The sequence below is a fragment of the Dipodomys merriami genome, unplaced genomic scaffold (assembly GCF_024711535.1).
Source record: "Dipodomys merriami isolate MVZ:Mamm:240054 unplaced genomic scaffold, mDipMer1.0.p SCAF_547, whole genome shotgun sequence".
NCBI classification, from domain to species: domain Eukaryota; kingdom Metazoa; phylum Chordata; class Mammalia; order Rodentia; family Heteromyidae; genus Dipodomys; species Dipodomys merriami.
The window spans coordinates 418,393-439,312 of record NW_027206121.1 but is presented as its reverse complement, the minus strand read 5'-3'; the positions used below and the strand labels follow the sequence as shown (position 1 = coordinate 439,312).

The window sequence follows — 20,920 nt, the reverse complement described above, 5'->3', positions numbered from 1 at the left end:
CTGAGCTGCTGTTCACCTTCAAGGCTAGGTAAGGTGAACTTCATGTCTGCATTTTCTCTGGGAGCCAGTCTTCTGTCTCAGGAGATTAGGAAACATGTTTTCCTCACAACCTGTTGTGGCTCTGATTGTACTATTAACATAGATACTTCATTTTTGCATGTTATCAATGGTAATCTTCCCTGTGTTCACTCAAGGAACTATGCTTGATTGTTGGCACCAAGGGACCAAGTGCCAGAGAGCCTTCCGAACCCTGGTTTTCCCTAAGTCTATCTGTTTATGTTTTTGTGATTTTCTAAGTTTGTTTCTGGAATCCTGTAGAACTCTCTAGGCAACAATTTTCCTATACAATGGGTAAGAAAAATGTCAAACCTAAGAGCCATGTCAGCAAAGTAAAACTGATCACTAAGAAAAAATAGTTCCCAGATAGATCATTTGAAGAAAAGAAACAACTGAGACAAATATGGAGGAAAGAGGGAATGAGAAAAGTAAGAAAAAAATGATAGAAAGATAGATACAAAGAGAGAGAAAGAGAAAAATAACCAACACTTATGAGTAGAAAATCAAAAATAGAGAGAGAAAATAGAGGAAAGAAATTTTGTGAGGATACTTTAGAAAACAAACAGGAATTTGTAGAAAGACCATAAAGTTTAGCAACAAATATAGCCTAAGTTTCAAGTAAGACCAAGAGCATGAAGTCGACCAAGTACTATATATGGAGAGTAATTTAAGTACATATAGGTTAATCATTCCATAACAACACATGAATGTGTGTCTGTCCATAACACTATTTCAACAATTCCAAGAAAATTTCATTGAAATAGTTTAATGTTGCTCATGAGGATGTGATCTGTTTGCAAGCTATCCTTCACCTTCCATGAGAAGAAACCTGCTCAGTGTCATTACATCAAATAACAGATTTGATTACATTTTATGAGAAGATGAAACCTAGACATTCTGAAGCCAATCTGCATTCAACTTAGAAAGAATACAACCATTTAATCTGCTAAACCTACAAGCAATCTTAATCTGATCATCTATAAGCCATATGAATATGTTCCTGAGGCTGAATCTGTGTGATTGGAATTGTTTTAAATTCTTGAACATCTTTAGGTTCATATAATGGAATAAAACCAAATGAGAAATTAAAAAAAAAAACTCACCAGAGATCCATTCATTCTATTTTGCTGCTGACAATGAGCAGAAGATTCTGGAAGCATGGCTGGGATACAAGACAAATGACGTATTCAGAAATGAATCTGTGAGACTTTCAGCCCAGAATTTCCTCTTGCAACATAATACATGGGCTAGAAAACGGCAAAGACTTCTTATAAGAGAAGAGTCTTTAATGTCTCAGGCAGAGGATTAAAGTCTACAATAAATACAAATCCAGTCCATTTCCTGGTAGATAGATACTATTAAACCAACTAATTTCTATGTTTATGTACATACTACATTTATAAAAGTGAATGTTCAAACAAAAAAATATTGAATAACTGAAAGCAAAAACATATCACATTTCCACTGAAACTATTTATTACTGAATATACTTTGGGATGTATGAACTGCTTTTTTTAATGCAAAGGTATCATAGGAATCCATTGGAATTTGTTTTCTACCTCATTCCTTTACATATTTAAACATCATGGAAAGCATGTATGATGTAACTCAGTAGTTTTCACCCAAAGTTACAGAGGAAACTATGTACAGAATATATTTCTTGTGTTATACTATTTCAATAATGGTGTCCAATGGTACATTTCACTGTATCCATTGCAAACATATGCAATGATTTGCAATTTGCCATTTAACATGCTTTGGCCAAAGGAACATGAGTAAAGATGAGGTAAACCCAGGTTTGAGAAGTCCCTAATGTTCATTTTCCTAAACAGTCATGGGAAGATCCTTGGCCATCCTAAAGATACAACATAAAATACTCCATATAGGAGTGACACAGCTGAAGATAAGCATCACCTACAAAACACACAACCTTGAGTAAGACATATTACCTCAAGTTTTCTTCTGTGATTTTTCATTTAAGGCCAAATGTCCCCGACCAACACTTTCTGAACTACGAGGCACAGCCAACACATTAGAGCTAGCATTAACAAATCCATAGATGGGACATTTAAGATAAGTTTCAATGAATACATACTAAAAATTATAGTGGTAACCCAGGCTGAATAAATTAGCAAGAAGAGGATTAGGGATTACTACATGAATAGATATTTTCAGTCATAACAATTACCCCACCTTCCCAAACCACAGCCTCAGGTACCCTCTGATAACTAGCCTCTGGGTTTTTCCTCAAGCCAGCTCATCACGACTCCTAGAAATTAGCTTAAATCTTGCAACAACACAAAGTGAGAGTGGTGTAGGAAAGAGTACCACGTGAATCTGGTGCTTAGGGAAGTAGCAACAATTTTTGCATAAGGCAAGGGAAGCTAGCAGCATCTTCCCCTTCCTGTGCTTTTCTGCTTCTTCCCTTTTGGGCTTCTCAGAATTGAAAAGGTCTGTCCATTTAGGAAGGAGATTCTTATTCATAAGGTGCTCTGCTTCAAACATTGCTAGGCTTCATTCCTAAAAATACAGGACCAGCACTCACTACTCCAATATCCCATGTACAACTGTCTCTCGAAACAGGATGGTGAACAAACATCTGTGAACTCAAGCCAGGAGATTAAAACCTCAAGCCAAAAAGATTAAAATATCTCTAGGAGAAACAACACAGAAGCCCTAAATACAACTTCCATGTAAGAGGACTCGAGGCAGGCACACACCTCACAATTTCACTAGAATTCTTCCTGTACTCCTCTTCCACCTGGGCAAAGCAAATAAAGTCACATGAGTTAATAGAAGACTCCCTTGGTCTTGGAGTACAAATGCACAGCTCTTGGGCTCTCCTTGTCTGCAGAATCACCAAGCTTGCTCTCAGACATTTGGGAACCAGGTTCTTGCAGTTCAGGGCCCAGAAGCTAATGGCAGCACAAACTCCTGAACCTCAAGCAAATTATCAATCCCAGACTGGAGAAAAGCGTGCAGGGGAAAGCGGGTGCTTTGGCTCAATTGTAAAGCTCTCCTATTGAGCTGACAAGCTCAGGAACATTGCTTGCAGGCCCTAAGTTCAAGGCCCACCATCGACCAAAAAAAACAGAACCAGAAAAAGAAACCCATGGAGGATAGACTCCAGCAGCAATCCCACAGTTCCTACCTGACATCAGTTCCAAAGCCTGAGATTCCTTCAAGTTACAGCTCCCAAGCTCCACTGCACAGAGCTGGGCCCCTGCCTCCTGGCTCCCACCTATGGAAGGCCAAACTTTACTTCAGGGCACTTCCAGCAGCAAGGCAAAGGAAAAGAACCCAGAAGGGGCAGACTTAAAACGCCCAAGGTTGGCGGGGAGACGCATGCGCAAAAGGATCTCCGCGCCACTTCCGCCCTCCAAAAACAAAAACAACTCAGGACTTTCAAACCAAAAGCCCTCCACAGAGACTACAATTCCCATAATGCTCGGCGCCACCTTGCTTCACCTCTGCTGAGAAGAGTGCTTGAATGCATTGGGACTTTTCTCTCCCTGCTGTGGGAGCTTAGGTGAGTTTCTTCTTCAAAACCACTGTTTCCTTCGTGAAATATTGTAAGGCCAACCAGAAAATGGATATACATGGGGAGAATTAGATGCATTGACTTTTTGGTACTTAGTTCTAATAATGAAATTGAGGTTATGAGACTGTTTCTCATACCTGTCTTTTTGTTCTATGCCTGTGTTCTGCTGAGTGTAAATTATATCTCTGTTTTGCTTTACATTGTTTAATACCTCCCCTCTCATCTTACAAACGTACTCATAGACACTGAACTTATAACCGGTCATTTTCCATTAGTGTAATTTACACACTGGCATAGAATAAGAAGGTGGTTATGTGGATATGCATGATAATCCTTGTGTTGATTTAAATTTTGCAAAATCAAACAATTAATTTTTCCAGAAAATCCCCAACTCTATCTATTAAATGAAAATGAGTTTTTAGCTGTTTCTGAATTTTGCTTTTCATTTAAGGGTTTTATGTTTTTTCTTTTTCTGTTCATCCTGAGGCTTCAACTCAGAGCTTGGTCACTGTCTGTGAGCATTTGCTGTGCTCTACTTGGATTTCCTTTAATAATTTCTTCAGGTAAGTAGTGAAAAGTTTCCTCACAGGGATTCTTAAGAGCATGGCACATTTCCCTGATTTTCCTACAAAGAGAGTGGTTAGGGGGTCAGAATGAATGCAGGTGAGTAGAAGAGTGAAGTTTAGGCTAGGCTATGTTGATGTGAATCTTAATCATTTACAAACCAGTCTGCTTTTGTCTTCTCATTTTGCATGTGAAAAATCTCTTTAGAATTCTTACCTCTTCTCTGATCCTAAAACTTCCTCTCAGTAGCTTAGGCTACATATCTAGGGGACCTCTGACTTGTCTTCTCAGACCTTATCCATTAAGCTGTGGAATAAATCTTTGCCTTCTGCCACAGTTGTACAGAGCACAAGTAAGACTTCTGTGGGCCAACGGGATAATAATTAAGGAGACAGAGAGATGGCTGATGGCACAATTCTGCTATATTTCTCAAATGCTTGTGTAATATTGGTCTAAGCCCACTGTGCCAAAAAGTGCAAACAGCACACACCTTTCCTCATTCTACTTCAATCTATCTTTTCCACCAAAGCCTCCCTTCACTTAAAGCCCCAGGCCAAACAGCTACAACACATACTTCCTCAAACCAAAAAAGGGCAAGGACTTGCAACCCTGAGGGTGGGAGTCAATGGCCCTGAAGCCTTTGTTCACAGTTTGCCTGCTCCTGGCAGGCACCCCAGGGTCTGCAACAGTCTCCCTCTCTCATATTCAGAGATCCTATACTTGTCTCTTAAATATTTATTGTGACTTTTGGTGATCCTTTACATACAATATAATTGAGATGGTTTGGATTGGAAAGTTTCATGCCTGGTTTTAGATCTCCAGTGTATAGGTTTTCTTTATCTCCTTTTTGGACCTGAATTATTCCTCATGGAAATGGAAATCAAAGGGCATATTTGGATTTATAGACTTCAACTTAAAAGCACCTCTAATATTATAAAAAAAAATTTAATTTCATTCAAAAAAAGTAAATTCCTGAGAGGCAAGGAGAAAAGGATCAGAAAGAATTGGAGTACTTCCAAGACTACATGTGAAGTGTAGTTTTCATTGTTCAAGCCTGTATTTCTGATGCATTTACTTATATTTTTATCCTTTTTTGGGGGTCGTTCATGGCACTTGTACTCTGAACCTGGGAACCATCTCTGAGCTGAAGTACTCTACCATGTGAGCCACAACACACTTCTGGATTTCTAGTGGTCACTGGAGATAAGTGTCTCACACATGTTGGTGGCTAGGCTGACTTTGAACTGGGATCCTCAGGTTTCAGCCTATTGAACAGCAAGGATTACAGACATGAGGAACCAGCACCCAACTTGCATTTCTTGTGTTTTATGTCCCAACCCTGGGGCTTGAACTCAGTGCATGGACACTGTCACTGAACTTCTTTTGCTCAAGACTAGCATCCTACTACTTGAGCCACAATTCCACATATTGCGTTCCTGTGTATGAGGTAGTGAGGACTTGAACCAGGGCTTCATGCATGCTAGGTAAGCATACTACCACTGCTTGGGCCAGCCACAACACCAGCAGTGCTCCAGAAGAACAAGGGGATGATAATGGAAGAGACAGAGACCAGGCCAATGATGAATCTCTCTTTATTTCTGCAATATCCTGAGCTATAGACACTTTCTATATCTGTCCAGTTCTTGCATCACATTGTTCTAGGACTCAATGTGGCAACAACTGCAGATCATGTGCATCCTTCCTCATTCTAGTTCAACCTTTGTCCACCAAACTCCTACAGGTAAGGCCCCAGGCCCAGAAGCTAAAAGGAACACTCCCTCCTATGAAAATGGCAAGTACTTACAGCCCTGAAGGTTGCAGTCCATGGTTGTGGAGCTTTTGCTCACACCTTGACAGTCCTGGCACCTCTGAGTCTGCAACAAGTCCTCCTTTCTATTTTGTAAATTGAGCAAGCGTCTATCAGCTTGAGCCTAGAAAATGCAGCAGATCATACATCTCAATAAGAATGGAAGAAAAAGGAATACGAAAACAAGAAACAGGAAAATGCCTAAGAAATGGAAAAAGGAGTGCTATTTCCCAGGTTGTATCCCTGCAGATAATGGAGAACTGATGCAGCTAAGTCTGCAGGGTGTGCTACCTATAGGGTGGAGTGACGAATATCAGATTTCTGACTCTGTAGCTGCCTAATGTCTAACCTTAATTTATCAAAGGAGGGCTGGGAAGGTGGCTCAGTGTGGCTCAGTGGTAGAACCCTTGCCTTGCATGCATGAGGTCCTGAGTTTGATTCCTCAGCACCACATAAGCAAAAAGAAAAAAGCAAGAATGGCACTGTCGCTCAAGTGGTAGCCCGCTAGCCTTGCAGTGCCCAGGCCCAGAGTTCAGGCCCTATGACCAGATCCTCCCCCCCAAAAAATTATCAAAGGTCCGGATTCCTCAAATATGTCACTGGATATTGGCCCATATCATATAACACAGACGTACTAACCATTAGCATGTCAAATCATTTTTAACCAAGTCTTTAGCACATCTACTTGATTATCAATATACATCATTGCTGTTTCCAAATCATAAAACATATCACAATCTTTCCAAGCCCACCTGCATCCCAGGGCACCAGAATCATATCAAGCCAAACTATTAACATATTGTGTTGTATATATGGTTTGGATAAGGTTCACAGCAGAAGCAGTAGCACTAGCAAGAACATTTAGGGTAGCAAAAATGCTGGCAACCAATATTCCAAAAAATCTGCAGCAATGGCTAAGAGCCTATAAACCTCAATAGAAAACAGAGACCCAAACTTATTATACCATAATGGTTATATCAACTGAACAAGCAACATAAGTTAAGGTGATCGCATAGTAATCTCAGAGTATTTATGCAGTTAGTGAGAACACAATTGTTCCTGCTAGAGGCATCAAAAACTACCCCACCCTTGAAAACCATACCTAGCTCTACTATCAGCATGTATGGATACATACCACAACATTGCACAGTAACTGATACAAAACCATGAAACAGAACACGTCTCTGATACAGAGGTATGGGATAGAGAGAGGCATTAGTCCAAAGGCCTCAGCAGCAGCCAGTTGCAGATGTCAGGGTGAGCTTGTCAAAATAGGCTGACAAACATGGGGGCCAGCAAGGTACCACTGATCACGTCACTCCTTGAGCCCAGTTATGCAGTGCATACTGGGAGACTTCCACCAGTACAACAGTAGACAAGATGTGAAATCCACAGGCTCTCCATAATGCACATGCCCTCCATGGTGGTGCATCATTGCAACCACAGGAATCTCCAGGCCTAGTGGAACCCATGAGGGGTGCACCACATCTCCTGCCAAAGGAATTCTAGAAGTATTATGCATGAGCTCCATGTTTTCCATTCACCTTTTCCTCCAGAGAACGTCAGAACCATAATCTATCCCTGAATACCATACTATACTTGTACCTTCTACCTCAGCATCTGGAACAGTCAATCATTGAGATGAATGAAGGAAGAGGATATAATATTTGTATAACAAATAATGAGACTTACTCTGTGAACATTGAACAATTCAAAAATAATGTAGGAAGTAAATTCTATTTCTACTAGTACAATGAACATAATACTTAGAAATGATTGAAAAATGTACCCTTGAACAATGAAAACTATGTGACACAGCTAGTCTAGGAAGCACCCATTTATACCTGATCCTTATCTCCTTGCCTCTCAGGAACTTACTTTTAACTTTTACAGAAAGAAAGAATTATTTTTCCTTCATATTTTATAGTTGCTCCAAAGTTGACATCTATACATCCAAATGTGCCTCATGATCTCCATTTTCATGAGGAATAGCTCAGTCCACTAAAAGAGGCATGGAGAACCCATGCACTGGAGGACTGAATATCAGCCATGAATATTTCCTACACAATCCTTCCCAATCATGATGTGGGGAAAGGATCATCAACAATCACAACAAAAACTTAAGAGAAAAGCTTGGGATGTCTGATATGAGGGAGGGACGCAAAAGGTTTATTCCACAGTGTAATGGATACAGTTGGGAAAACAAGTCTGAGGACCCGCAGGTGGCAGAAACTTCTAGGATCAGAGAACAGTTAGAAAATCAAAACAACAGGATATGAAAAACAGAAAACTAAAAACAGACTGGTTTGGATCAAGTTATCAAGCTTCACATGAACATAGACCTACCCTGTACTCTATCTCCACCCACATTCACCCTGATCACCCTAGACAACCATTTTTGAAAGAGTCTTGGAGGAGTACCATTTTCTAAGAAACCCCTGGGAGGAAACTTTTCACTAGTTTCCTGAAGCAATTAAGAAAAGAAAGGCAAGTAGAGCACAGCAAATGCTCACAGACAGTGCCCATGCTCTGAGTTCAAGCCACAGGACCAACGACAAAAGGAGGGAAAAAATATTAAAGGAAAGGAAAACTTCATATGCAAAGAACCAAAAACTCCTTAAAATTTCATAGAGGGAATTTGGGAGTTTCTGGAAAAATAATGGGTAGAGTTTGACCAATCTATTTAATTCTAAGATTATAAAGTATGTCTACCTTAAAATTCTGCTATTTTATTCATATATATATGTATGTATATGTATATATTTAATGTATATATACATACATATATATATATATATATATATATGTTAGAGAAGGGGAAAATGATCCCAGAATCAATCAGCTAGGTGTATGTAAATACCTGATCTTGTGGCTTGAACTCTGGGCCTGAGCACTATCCATGAGCTGTTCAACTCAAGGTGAGCTCTACACCACACCACCTGAACCACAAGGCCACTTCCGTATTTTTGGTGGTTAATTGGAGAGAAAGCTCATGAATGTTCTTGCCCAAGTTCGCTTTGGATCAGCATCCTCAGATCTCAGCATCCTTAGTACATAGGATTACAGGCATGAGCCACTGGCACCCAGCTGCAAATACCTTTTTTTTTAATATATTTTATTTTATTTTATTTGAGAACATACTGTACAGAGGGGGTACAATTACATGGGCAGGATAATGCATACATTTCTTACCAAGCATTGCAGCCTCCTCCTTTGTTTACCCTTCACCTCCCTTCCCAGCCTCCCCCCTCCCCCTGCAAATACCTTTTTTAAAGTGAGAGGGGAGATATTCAAATTTTTAAGGCAAAACAGTGACCTAATTTATATTCAGAGGAACATACTTTTGAACAAAAACAAAATCAATAACCATGGAGTCTCATAACCTCAATTACATTAATAAAACTATGAATTAAAAAGCCAAATTATCTAATGATCTTAATACATTTCTTTGTTTTGGTTGATCTCACAATGTTTCAGGAGGTAAACTGATTTTTCAAGAAGAAACTCACCTTAGTTCCTGCAGCTGGGAGAGAAAGTTCCCCATGTATCCATGCGCACTTAGGACCAAGTGTCTGGTGCCAGTCCAAACCCTGTAACAAGCCCACTTCCTCTAGTTGAATGCATCATGTTATGGGAATTGTAGTTTCTATTGAGGCACAGATCCTTTGAAAGAATGGAGGGCTGCCGGGGTAAGGCCCTTGAACCTACTTGGCCACTGTTGGTGTTTTTACTTTGTAAATTCAAGTTTCTTTCCTTTTGCCTTGCTGCTGGAAGTGCTCTGAAGTACAGCTTTGCATTCTATCATCAGAGCCAAGAGGAAGAAGCCCAGTGTCTCTTCTTCAGAGGAACTTGGGAGATGTAACTTGAAGCAATCTGAGTCGCCAGCCAAAGTCTGCCCTTACCATCTTTCCCCAGTCTGAGGTTGATGATATTTTTGGCCTAATGGAATTGTGCTGCCATTAGCACTTGTTCCTGCAGGTGCAAGAAACTGGCTGAGAATCCTCTGGTTCTCTAGACAAGGAGAGTCTAGAGACTGCACCTAGAGATTCTGGCACTCACCCATGTGGCTTTATCAACTTGGTTTTTGTGCTTTGAAGCCAATGAATGGTAAACATTCCTTGAATATGTCTTATATAAACATAGTGATCTTCTTTTCACCCTCTGCACTTACTACGGTGTTTGAAACTTTCAAAATGCGCCTGGCACAGATATACTCCAATTATTGTGTCCTTTCTTGACAAATTACAATTTCTCCATTAATATAATTAGTCTATTTTACATCACTTAAAATGAGAGAGACTGGCTGGGCAGGTGGTTCAGGGGTAGAGTGCCTGCTTTGCATGAATGAGACCCTGGGTTTGATTCCTCAGAACCACAGAAGCAGGAAAAGCTGGCAGGACACTGTGGCTCAAGCAGTAGAGTGCTAGCTTTGAGTTTTGAAGCTGAGGAACAGTTCCCAGGCTCAGAGTTCAGGCCCCACAACCAACAAAAATGGAGAGAGAGAGAGAGAGACATCCTATCTATGTATTCCAATTTAATTGTTAAAATATAATTTGAATACAATACAATGACCTTGATATGTGTGTGCTTGTCCTGATACTTGAACTCAAGGTCTGGAAAATGACCATGAAATTATTTGGTTCAATTATAATGTTGTACCACTTAAGCCACACCTCCCCTTCCAGCTACTTTGGCTATTTTATTGGAGATAAGTCTCTCAGACATTCTTTTACCAATGGCTTCATTTTGTGATCCTTGTAGGGATCCATCATGTGCATCCCAGGGGACCACAAGCAGGCACAGGAGAAAGATTATTATAAGGTTTACTAGAAGGACCATATTTCCCAGGAGAGGGAGCACATGCATGTGTCTGTCTTCAGGTAGCAACAGGAGCTGGGGGCAGGAACTTAGGTAGGTGCATGCTCAGCTAGGTGTGGGTAGAGGGAGGGAGTGGTCAGCAGTATGGAGGGAACTCTAGGTCTGGGAAGAGTTCAAGTCTTGGTGGAGCTGAGGAGCAAAGGTGGGGATAATATTAACTTTCGTCAGATCTCAGTCTTCTGAGAAGCTAAGATTACAGCCATTAGACATGAGAGCCCAGTTACAATGTCCTCTTTTAAATTCAGATTATATTCTAATAAAATAAGATGAAATAGAAAACTTGACAATTTTAAGGCAGGTTGTTCAGTCACTAATGTGGATGAGGACAGTGCAAATCCCAAAACACACAAAAATATCCCACTTTGAAATTTGTAACACTCCTCATCTTAAGTATTGTGAATGTGAACACTTAGGCTATAATAAATTAACTTTAAGTTTTTCTCTTCTTTTTTTCAGTCTAGTCATAGGGCCTGAACTCTGGGCCTGGGTGCTGTCCCTCAGTTCTTCAGCTCAAAGCTAGCCCTCTACTACTTGAGACACAGTACCACTTCCAGCTTTTTCTTTTTGCTTATGTGGTGCTGAGGTATCTAACCCAGGGCCTCAGGCGTGCAAGACACTGAGCCACTGAGCCACCTTCCCAGCTCCACGTTAATTTTTCAAAGAAAGAAAATATTCTTATAATGTAGAAAAACCCAGTACTAATGTGCAAACACTGCTTTTAAAAGATTCATATTGTGTTTCCTATCAAAAACAACCTCACTGAAGTAAACAGAATAAATTTTCACTTTTTGTAAATGTCACTGCAAAGTTCATGTATTTTATATTAACAATTACTATTGTGGGTAAATGGGAAAAAAACTGAACGCTGGATAATAGAATGTCCTGTGTCATCAACCAACAAGTATAAGCAAAAGCATATACCTATATAAGTTGTGTTTCTTTGCATTTTATGGATCTACATTTTGGGGTCTATTTTCTGTTAATAGTGTTTAGTAACACATAAGGCTTTAGTCTTCTGTGGATTTGTCATTACTGGATACTTTAATGTTCTACTTGATTCAGGAATGTTTCTTCTCCCATAAGAAGGCTTTATGCTTTTCCAGCCCACCTATCATGTTCTGACCAGGAACTTCTAGGGTAAAATCACACAGGTTCTTTTCTGACTCTCTCATTTGTCTTCTCTCCTAGCCATGGTTCCAGAATCTTTATTCATTGTCAACAGCAAGAAAGAATGGAAGGATCTCTGATGAGATTTTTGTATTTCTCAGTGTTTGACATTCCATTTTATGAACCTGAGGGTGTCCAAGATTGAAGAACAGAAAAAAAAAGATTCAGCTTCAGAAACATGTTTCTAAAAAAGCTAAAGATGGCTTGGAGATTTAGCAGATTATCAAAACTTGCCTTCTAAGTTAAGTGCAGGTTTGCTTTAGTTTGTTTCTCATTTTTGAATGTCAGGACAAAGTCGTTCCACTTGTTATGTGATTCAATGACACCTAGGAGGTAACTTCTCATGGAAGGTAAAGGTTGGCTAGAAACTGGTCAGACATCACATCCTCATACACACATTAGACTATCCTAATGAAGTATTACTGGATTTGCTGAAATAGTGTTGTCAAACATAACTTTGATTGCTATTCAGGACTGAGTGTGTTATAAGTACTTCAATTGTCTCTGTAAATACTCTAGGACTCCTTTGTGGTATTTGTCTTTTTTGAAACTTAGGCTGTATTTTTGATGGTATTTATAGAAATCTCTGTTTTTCTCTAAGGTACGTACAAGTGTAGAAGTGCTGGACCATATTTCTATGTAATTGTAATTTAGTTCTTTTTAGGACTCTTTGTGCCATCTTTGATACTTTTACATACCTGAGAGAAATGCATCAAGGTTCACATTGTTGTCACAACTTTCCTAGCTTTTGTTGGAGTTTGGAAGGATTTTTGGTTTTTGTTTAAAACTATGGCCATACTAACATGTGTAAAATAGTTATTTTATTGTAATTTTGATTTGGATTATTCTCATGACCATTGATACTACTTTTATATTTTAATCAGCTATTTGTGTATGTCCTTTTTAGAAAAGTCTCTTCAATCTTTTTCCTATTTTAAAATTAGATTTTGTTGTGTGGGGGTTACTTGTAGGATTTTCTTTATATTTTCTAATTTAGATTTGTTAGGAATCTATTTAAAGACATATGCAAATATTTTCTCCTACCATGCTTTTGCTTCTTCGTTGATAGTTCTTTTCATTATACAAGATTTTGATTATGTGCACTTAATCTTGTTTGTTTTTTTTTTGTTTGGTTTTGTATTTATTTTTTAATTTTTACTTATGATTTATTTTCTTGGCTTTGTTTTGTTTTCTTTTTTTGGTCAGTTCTGGGGCCTGAACTCTGGGCCTGGGTGCTATCCCTCAGCTATTCAGCTCAAGGCTAGCACTCTACCACTTAAGCCACAGCACCCACTTCCGACTTTTTCTACTTATGTGGTGCTGAGTAATGGAACCCAGGGCCTCATGAATTTGAGGCGTGCATTCTACCACTGAGCCACCTTCCCAACCCTTATTCATTAATTTATTTATTGTCAGTCATGGGGCTTGAAATCTGGGTCTGAGCTTGTGCCTCAGCCCATCAGTTCAAGCCTAGCACTCTACCACTTGGCCACTGCACCACTTCTGGCTTTCTGGTGTTTCATTGGAGGTAAGATTTCACAGGTTTTCCTGCCCAGGCTGGCTTTGAACCATGATCCTCAGATCTGACTCTCCTGAGTAGTTAGGATTACAGGTGTGAGCCACCAGAGCCTGGCATTGGTTTGTTTGTCTCTTTGTTGCATGAGTCACTTTTGGTGTCTTATTTAAGATTTACTGTCAAATCTAATGCCATAAAGATTTCTTCCTCTCCTGTCTTCTCCTCCTCCTCCTTTCCCTTTCCCTCTTTCTCTCCACTACTCTCTTGTCTCCTCTTCTTCCATCTTTTTCCTGACCTTTGGCTTCCCTTCTCTCCCTCCTCCACTCATTTTCTTTTCTCTTTATGTCTGAGATGAAGACTTGCCAGTTTTCACAACAATTAGGTTTCTAATTTAGAAACACATGGAATACACATACCTCAGACTCCACCATAGCTTTCTAGAGCTACTATTGGAGCATGAACTCCAGGTCTCACAGACAGTCAGCTTCCTCATTCACAATTGGCACTATCACTTGAGCCTTACCTCTAACCTGTTCATTAGCTGCTTAATTTGAATTTTCTATCTAGGCTGGCTTCCAGACCTCAGTTTCCTCCTTAATAGTTAGGGTAAAATGACAGTCTTGAGCCAGAAGTGCTTGTCTTGTTTTTTTTTTTTTTTTATTACCTCAGCATTTAACATTAACACTTAATTGAATACTACAATGAAAGGATTATTGTTACTGGTTTATGTAGAGTTAATATTCAACCTAAACTGAAATAGTTTATCTTGCAAATTGAGTGCTGTATTAGATTTCTAAAAATTGTAACTGTTCTTCTAACTGTGGTAGATTTTCATCACCAAGAAAATCTTTTATGCTGGCGGTACTGTTTTATTATTAATGTAATTTAATATTATTATGGAGGTGATGCATAGAGATTAATAAATTCTTTTCATACAGTATCTTCCATTCCTTCACTCTCTCCCAATCCCTCCCTCCTGTCTCTATGCTTGAGTTGAATACTAAATTCTCATGACCCTATTTTCCTCAAATTCTATTTCTCTGCCACCCCTGCCAGAAGATATTCATGTGAATTCACCTTACATAATTGAAAGCAGTTGTTATGATTTTACAACTGACCTAAGACAGTTGTTCCCTTTAATATTCTATCCATAATAGTAATAGCATACATTTGATACAGATCCATTCTAATTTCCACCTGTTTTACTGCTAGATTATTAGAAATATATTATTGAATTTTATTGTGTCTATAACATAGATTCCTTTCTCATACTGATTTCTAGACAATTTGTCTTCAGATCTATTCTCAGTGTGTCTGTCTTGGTAAATATAACACCATAGTGCTTTATAAACAGCATTTAGGTAAAGATAATGCTTTCCACATCTTGTTTGTCTGGTTTTTTAGTCATTAAGTGGAGTATTAGAGGCCGGGCACCAGTGGGTCCCGCCTGTAATCTTACCTACTTAGAAGGCTGAGATATGAGGATCACACTTCAAAGCCAGCATGGGCAGGAAGTCCATGAGACACTTGTTTCCAATAAAGCACTAGAAAACCGGAGGTATCGCTGTGGCTGAGGGGGTAGAGTACTCACCTTGATCTCAAGAGCTGAGGGATAGTGCCCAAGCCCCAAGTTCAAGCCCCAGGGCCGACAAAATAAAAGTGGAGAACCAGTTCTCCTATCATAATGATAGATTAAAGAAATTATCATTCTTTGGCCTTTTAACCATGTCTTTGTAGACTTTACTTTTCAGCATAAAATTTTTATTATACAGATTTATGATATACCTGTTGTTACCAATGTAACAATGTATCTGTGGTAACACAATTTGTGCTGATGTTTATTTCCTCTCATATTATCAGTATTTGTATTTTTCATGATCAGTATTTGTATTTTTCATTATTGATTTTTGCTTAGGGTATCCTTATATTGATTTATTTTGATTTCTTGATAATTAATGTATATCTCCTTGAAAAGCTTATTGAGTTTTATGAGTGTATTTTCTTCTGTTCAAATCAGACAGAACCTGATATATTTACTATTTTTACATTACAATATAAACATGGTTACATTTAGTAATTACTTTGCTATTTATTATGTTTGTCTCATCTGATACTTCTTTCTTAGTTTGCTTTCATGTAACCTGCACACAGCCTACTTTACAGTGCATATCACCTGTTATATAATCTCCAGGCAATCTTCTATACACTGTAAATCATTTCTGATACCTACTACAATTTAAATCCTACTAAATAGTTGTTATACTGCATTGTTATTAGGATAATGCCAGTTTTTTCAAAGACTGCATGTTTACTATAGGTGGCATATTTTTCAAGTATTTTGGTTCTATGGTTTGTTGAATCTGTGAAACAAACAAATAGGTAAGGCCTAATAAACTGCTATGAAAATGCTAGTACAGGGGCTGCAAGGTGGCTTAGTGGTAGAGTGCTTGCCTTGCATACATGAGGCACTGAGTTCCATTTCTCAGCAACACTTCAGCAGAAAATTCATTGTGACTTATCACCAATTAAATGGCAGAAAACTACAAGTGACATTCTGGCTGGAAGTAGTAGCATGCTAGCCTCTAGTGAAAAGCTTAGGGAATATGCCAGGGCCTCCCTGAGTTCAAACCCCACAGCCAACAATTAAAAGGAAAAAGAAACAATCCCAAACAAATAAAAACCTCATTACTTACTCATGGCCTTTGTTCCTCTTTTTCTTTCTATTTGTAACTGAATACTTCATGTCATTCCATTTTCAACTTTCTTTCTTTCACATTGGGGGTTGAACCTTGGGACTTGCACATGGAAGGTGGATGCTACATACCAACCTATTCTTTCTTCTTTTACCATAAAAAAGTCGGCTTATAGGACAGGGAAGTTGGCTAAGTGGTACAGTGCTTGCATCCCATGAATGAGGAGCTGGGTCCTATTCCTTAGGTCCCCATACACAGAAAAAGCCAGAAGTGGTGCTGTGGCTCAAGTGGTAGAGTGCTACCCTTAAGCAAAAGCAACTCAGGGACAGCACCTGAGCCCTGGAATCAAGCCCAAGGACCTGCAAAACAAAAAGTCTGCACATTTAAATTAGTCAATGCTTCCTTTGCAATGTAAAGATATTATTTCCAATCACTTTAGATGACTTTCAACAGTATTGTCTTCCTTTCCAGTGAGTGTAGGGGCCACACACAGAATAGACCTTATGCGTTTGCTGTCACTTATAAACTAGCTGTTGTACAACAGTAAGAATCAACAGATACATTTCTGCCCTTATTATTTCGAACGTAATGGGATTTGTAAGATTAGGTAAAAATTAGTGAAGGAAACCCTTCCTTTTCACTTATTTGTTGTGATTGTAATGGATATATCTTGTTGTACACTCAAGTCCCACACTTGTCATTTGAGTTCTCTCTGAACTACTTTTCAATTTGTTTTCTTCTTAGGACATACACATACACACACATGCTCAAGAATGTTTACTAGGTCATCTAACAATTGTTTTATTACCAAATCTTCTTATCTACAAGCAATTGTATCATCTACCTAGGACAAGACTATTACATTAGGCCACTGACTTCTCTTACAGGTCCCTGTGTCAACAGTCAGCCCTGCAGGAAACACCTGCACACCTTGGCCCATGGTGCAGGTGCCATGCTGTGTTGGTGGTGGACTGATGGGGAGCACATACCCTGCTCTGGGCTGCTCACTCCTGTCCCATGGGGCTTGCATGGTTTGCTGTTGCATAAAGACTTTGGCACTGTCCTCCTCTCCTCAGCTGGCTCCTTACCGAACTTTTCTTTTGTGTACCTTCCATTTTGAGTTCTGGCATAGACCATGAGCCCAACCAACTTTCACCACACCAGATGAAGTCTCCACATCAAACTTTTGGTAACAAATATTTAAGTTAAAATATACATATAAAGTTTTGGCTGGTTTTGCTCAGACCCCATATACAAGTAAGGCAAAAGATGGTTGGCTGTGGATGCTCCAGGTAGTCATCTACTCAAAGTACTGAGACCTCTACAATAGGGACTTCATACAAGGGTGTAAGTGATCCAGAAAAATGAAAGAGAATTTTAAAAGAACTTCTCAATTCATTGAGGGAACAGAAAAAATGTACACTTAATGTTAAGCTAATTATGGGAGGAAAAATGACCTAGAGCTGGAAAAACATATAGATATAAGTCCTCAACATAATGCAAGGGGTCCTTGGGTGGTCCCTGAGGGTCTAGTGAAAATCCTATGATAGCTTTATTCAGTTCCCACTGTGCTCAGTATCCCAGCTTCTTTCCCTTCCAGTCACTCCAGTCATTCCAGGTTAACCTGAGGAAGAAACAAGGTTTCACCTAACATCTTGTTCTCTCATTGGGATCAAGATTGATTGGGAATTGGAGGTTCTTGATTAAATACTTAGAACTCTGGAGAGCAGAATCTTCAGGGTCCTGACTTTGAATCATATTACCTGCCCCTGCTGATGATATCAGAATTTTCTCTAAAATAGATATGACTTTATTTGTATATTTTATCCAATAACATTCACTGAATGGCTATTGAAAATAATCTAATTTAGAGCTGAAATATTCATACAAAGTCAGAACTCTTCTAAAGCCTAATTTTGAAAAGGGCTACAAGATGAACCGTGTGGTAGGACCATTGACATTCTGAAAACTTATGTAACTTAACCCACACTTAGTGATTGTGTCTGGGGTGAATATGTACCTAAGTCATGGTTCACCACTTCTCTTCTGAGGACATAGCTTTTAGAATGAGCTGAAATTAGATATCTTGTCAATCACCCCTGGGAGTGACCTTGAAATAAAGTGCAATCAGAAAGGGAAAAACAACAAAAATGCTTAAACACATCTGAAGAGCTCAGATTGAAAAGAGGTTTTCTCCTACATATATGTGCACACAGCACAAGATCAGTCTTCTCGTTCGAGTAGATTGGTATTCTGGGACTTTAAACCATCACTACTTGATACTTCTTTTCTTATGATGCTGTTTCAATATACTGAAATATTTGGCCACATTTTATATGTTGAGATCTCTCTTTGAAGGTCTCATTCCGCACTTTACAGACGTGGACCACATTGTCCTGCATAGTATCTTGAACCTCTACAAGGACTTATGAACCAGTCAGAAACATAAAGGTCTGTGTATGTGGATTCACTTGACAAAAGAAACCAAAATATTCATACAATCTATCATTACCCTGGCTTATAAGACATTTCAATATCAACCACAATTGAGGACAATGACTATACTCTGGATGACTTTAGGCTTAAAAAAGAATGGTAACTTTTTTGCATGAGGGCCTAAAACCTATTTTACAAAATATCTTCCCTGGCCTTGGAGTTCTTTCTACTCCTGTCCCTGAGCTTTGGTAATAAAGGAACAAAAGTGTTGACAGTCTATCAACTTCATTCACAGCACTACTTGTGGGAAATTTGGTGATAATTGGCCATAACACTTTTACAGCAATTCCTACCTAGTTTGCCTTTCAATTGTGATCTTTAACCCTCATACTCTTGAGCAAGTAAGAATCCCGATGTGAAGCACCAGTGCCCTGTTAGATCAGGAGATCTCAATTACTTGATCCAAACAGGACTCATGGTGTCCACATAACAGGATATAAAATTCATAACATCATATAGCCCTATGCAAAGGTCCTTTTGCAATCACTTAGTAAAGGACTGTTTACCTATCATTCGGTAAACCACACCCAAATTCTTCCACTAAATATTTGGAAGAATGTATTGGTTACACGTATCTTATTATTGGTCCTCAGGTTGAATTCAGGGGCAAAAATTTGTGAGGCTTCCTTTACCTTCTATGCCAGGTGCCCTTTTTGTATCACTGATTTTTCACCTTAGGGTCTTGCTTCTCTGCCTGGGCCTTTCAACACACTAATTTTATAATTACATATCACAAGTAGCAAAAAAGATAGGCACATATACCCAGAGCCATGCTTTTATTGGCTAAGATACCATTTCCATGGAGCTTTTGCATGGGATGGCCTACAAAACTATCTAATTTTAGCTTTCAGAGTAGTTAGGATTCCACACATGAGGGAGTGTAATTGCTCATTTTTAATTGCTGGTCTGAAATTAAAAGAGCAAAGGGTACTTTACCAATTCAGTGAGCATTAAGTCCCTTTAATTCTGAATTCAAGCAAAGTGTTGGCCAAATGATAATAACAAAAATAATACAAAACATTAATAAAATATGTTATCATCAGGCATACTTTTAATGAATATGGTATGTTGGTTCATAATTTGAGGTATATAACAGGCCTAGGTAGGACTCCAGTCTGTGAACCATCCCTTCTCAGAAAGCATACAGTTTGTAAACATGGGAGAATGAGCGATTTCCAAATGGATAGAGTGTGTGTGTGTGTGTGTGTGTGTGGTACAAATAGGAAGGCCAAGAGCACAGGTGCCTCCCAATCCCATTTTTTTAATAGGCCTCTGTAAATAAGCAGAAGGGTATGCCTGCGAAGGTGGCTCAGTGTTAGAGAACTTGCCATGCATGCATGAGGTCCTGGGTTGGATTCCCCAGCACCACATAAGCAAAAAGAAAAAACTTTTATGGAGGCCAAGATGAGAGAATCTCATCTTGAAGCCAGAGTTGGCTTCAACTCAGTTCCTGAGTTCAACACGTCATATTGGCACAAAAACATTCCTTCATGAAAGTGTGAAAGTAGAGCTCTTCAAGTAACCAAAAAGCTCTGGACATATCTAGAATGATGCGCTTATATAGGATCTGGAGTCTTGGACTTGGTTTATTAATTAAGCACTGTCTGATGTAACAAACATTTTTTTCTAAATGCTTCCAGGATATCTTTAATTACATAATATACAGTGGCATCTATCTTGGCTCTAGAAATTCTAATGTTAGGTCAAACTTTGGGTTTCTGTAAAAGAAAACAGTATATTTGTTGGAAGCCACATTATTTTAGATGGAATACTGGAGTCTATTACACAGCTAGCAGTCTGCAAGCAGCCTGTTGTAACAAAGACTTGCACTCCAGAAATACATTTAGACAGCTTGGAAACAGGACAGAAAGGGGGGAGGGGAATAAAAACAACACCAAGAAACCAATCAGCACCAAGAGAGTGCTGAATTGGGACACTATGATGACCAGAGACAAGCGAGGAGACAGCACACAGGACATGATTACAGAGACATGTGGCATGGCATCTGGTGCCACTGCTGGGACAGCCTAAATAGGGCCTAAGCAGGAGGCAGGTCTACAGGAAATTCCCAGTCCCAGGCTATCAGTTTGAGTAATATATCAGCCAAATGCCCATGCCTGCTTGCTGGGATCCAGCCACACCCATCAGGTGGGTGGTAAGTGATGGATGGGTCATTTCCTTCCCCCTGCATGAAAACAAGA

The 20,920-nt window shown here is 39.1% G+C and overlaps 1 protein-coding gene across 1 annotated transcript in view; it reads right to left on the bottom strand.

Moving 5' to 3' along the window:
* Positions 1 to 20,920, bottom strand: part of LOC138811666 (zinc finger protein 182-like) — an 89,899-nt gene that overhangs the window by 5,516 nt on the left and 63,463 nt on the right. Inside the window, exon 12 of the mRNA XM_069999368.1 lies at positions 1,161 to 1,219. Coding sequence (XP_069855469.1) covers positions 1,161 to 1,219 — 59 coding nt within the window. The remainder of the gene's footprint in view (positions 1 to 1,160; positions 1,220 to 20,920) is intronic.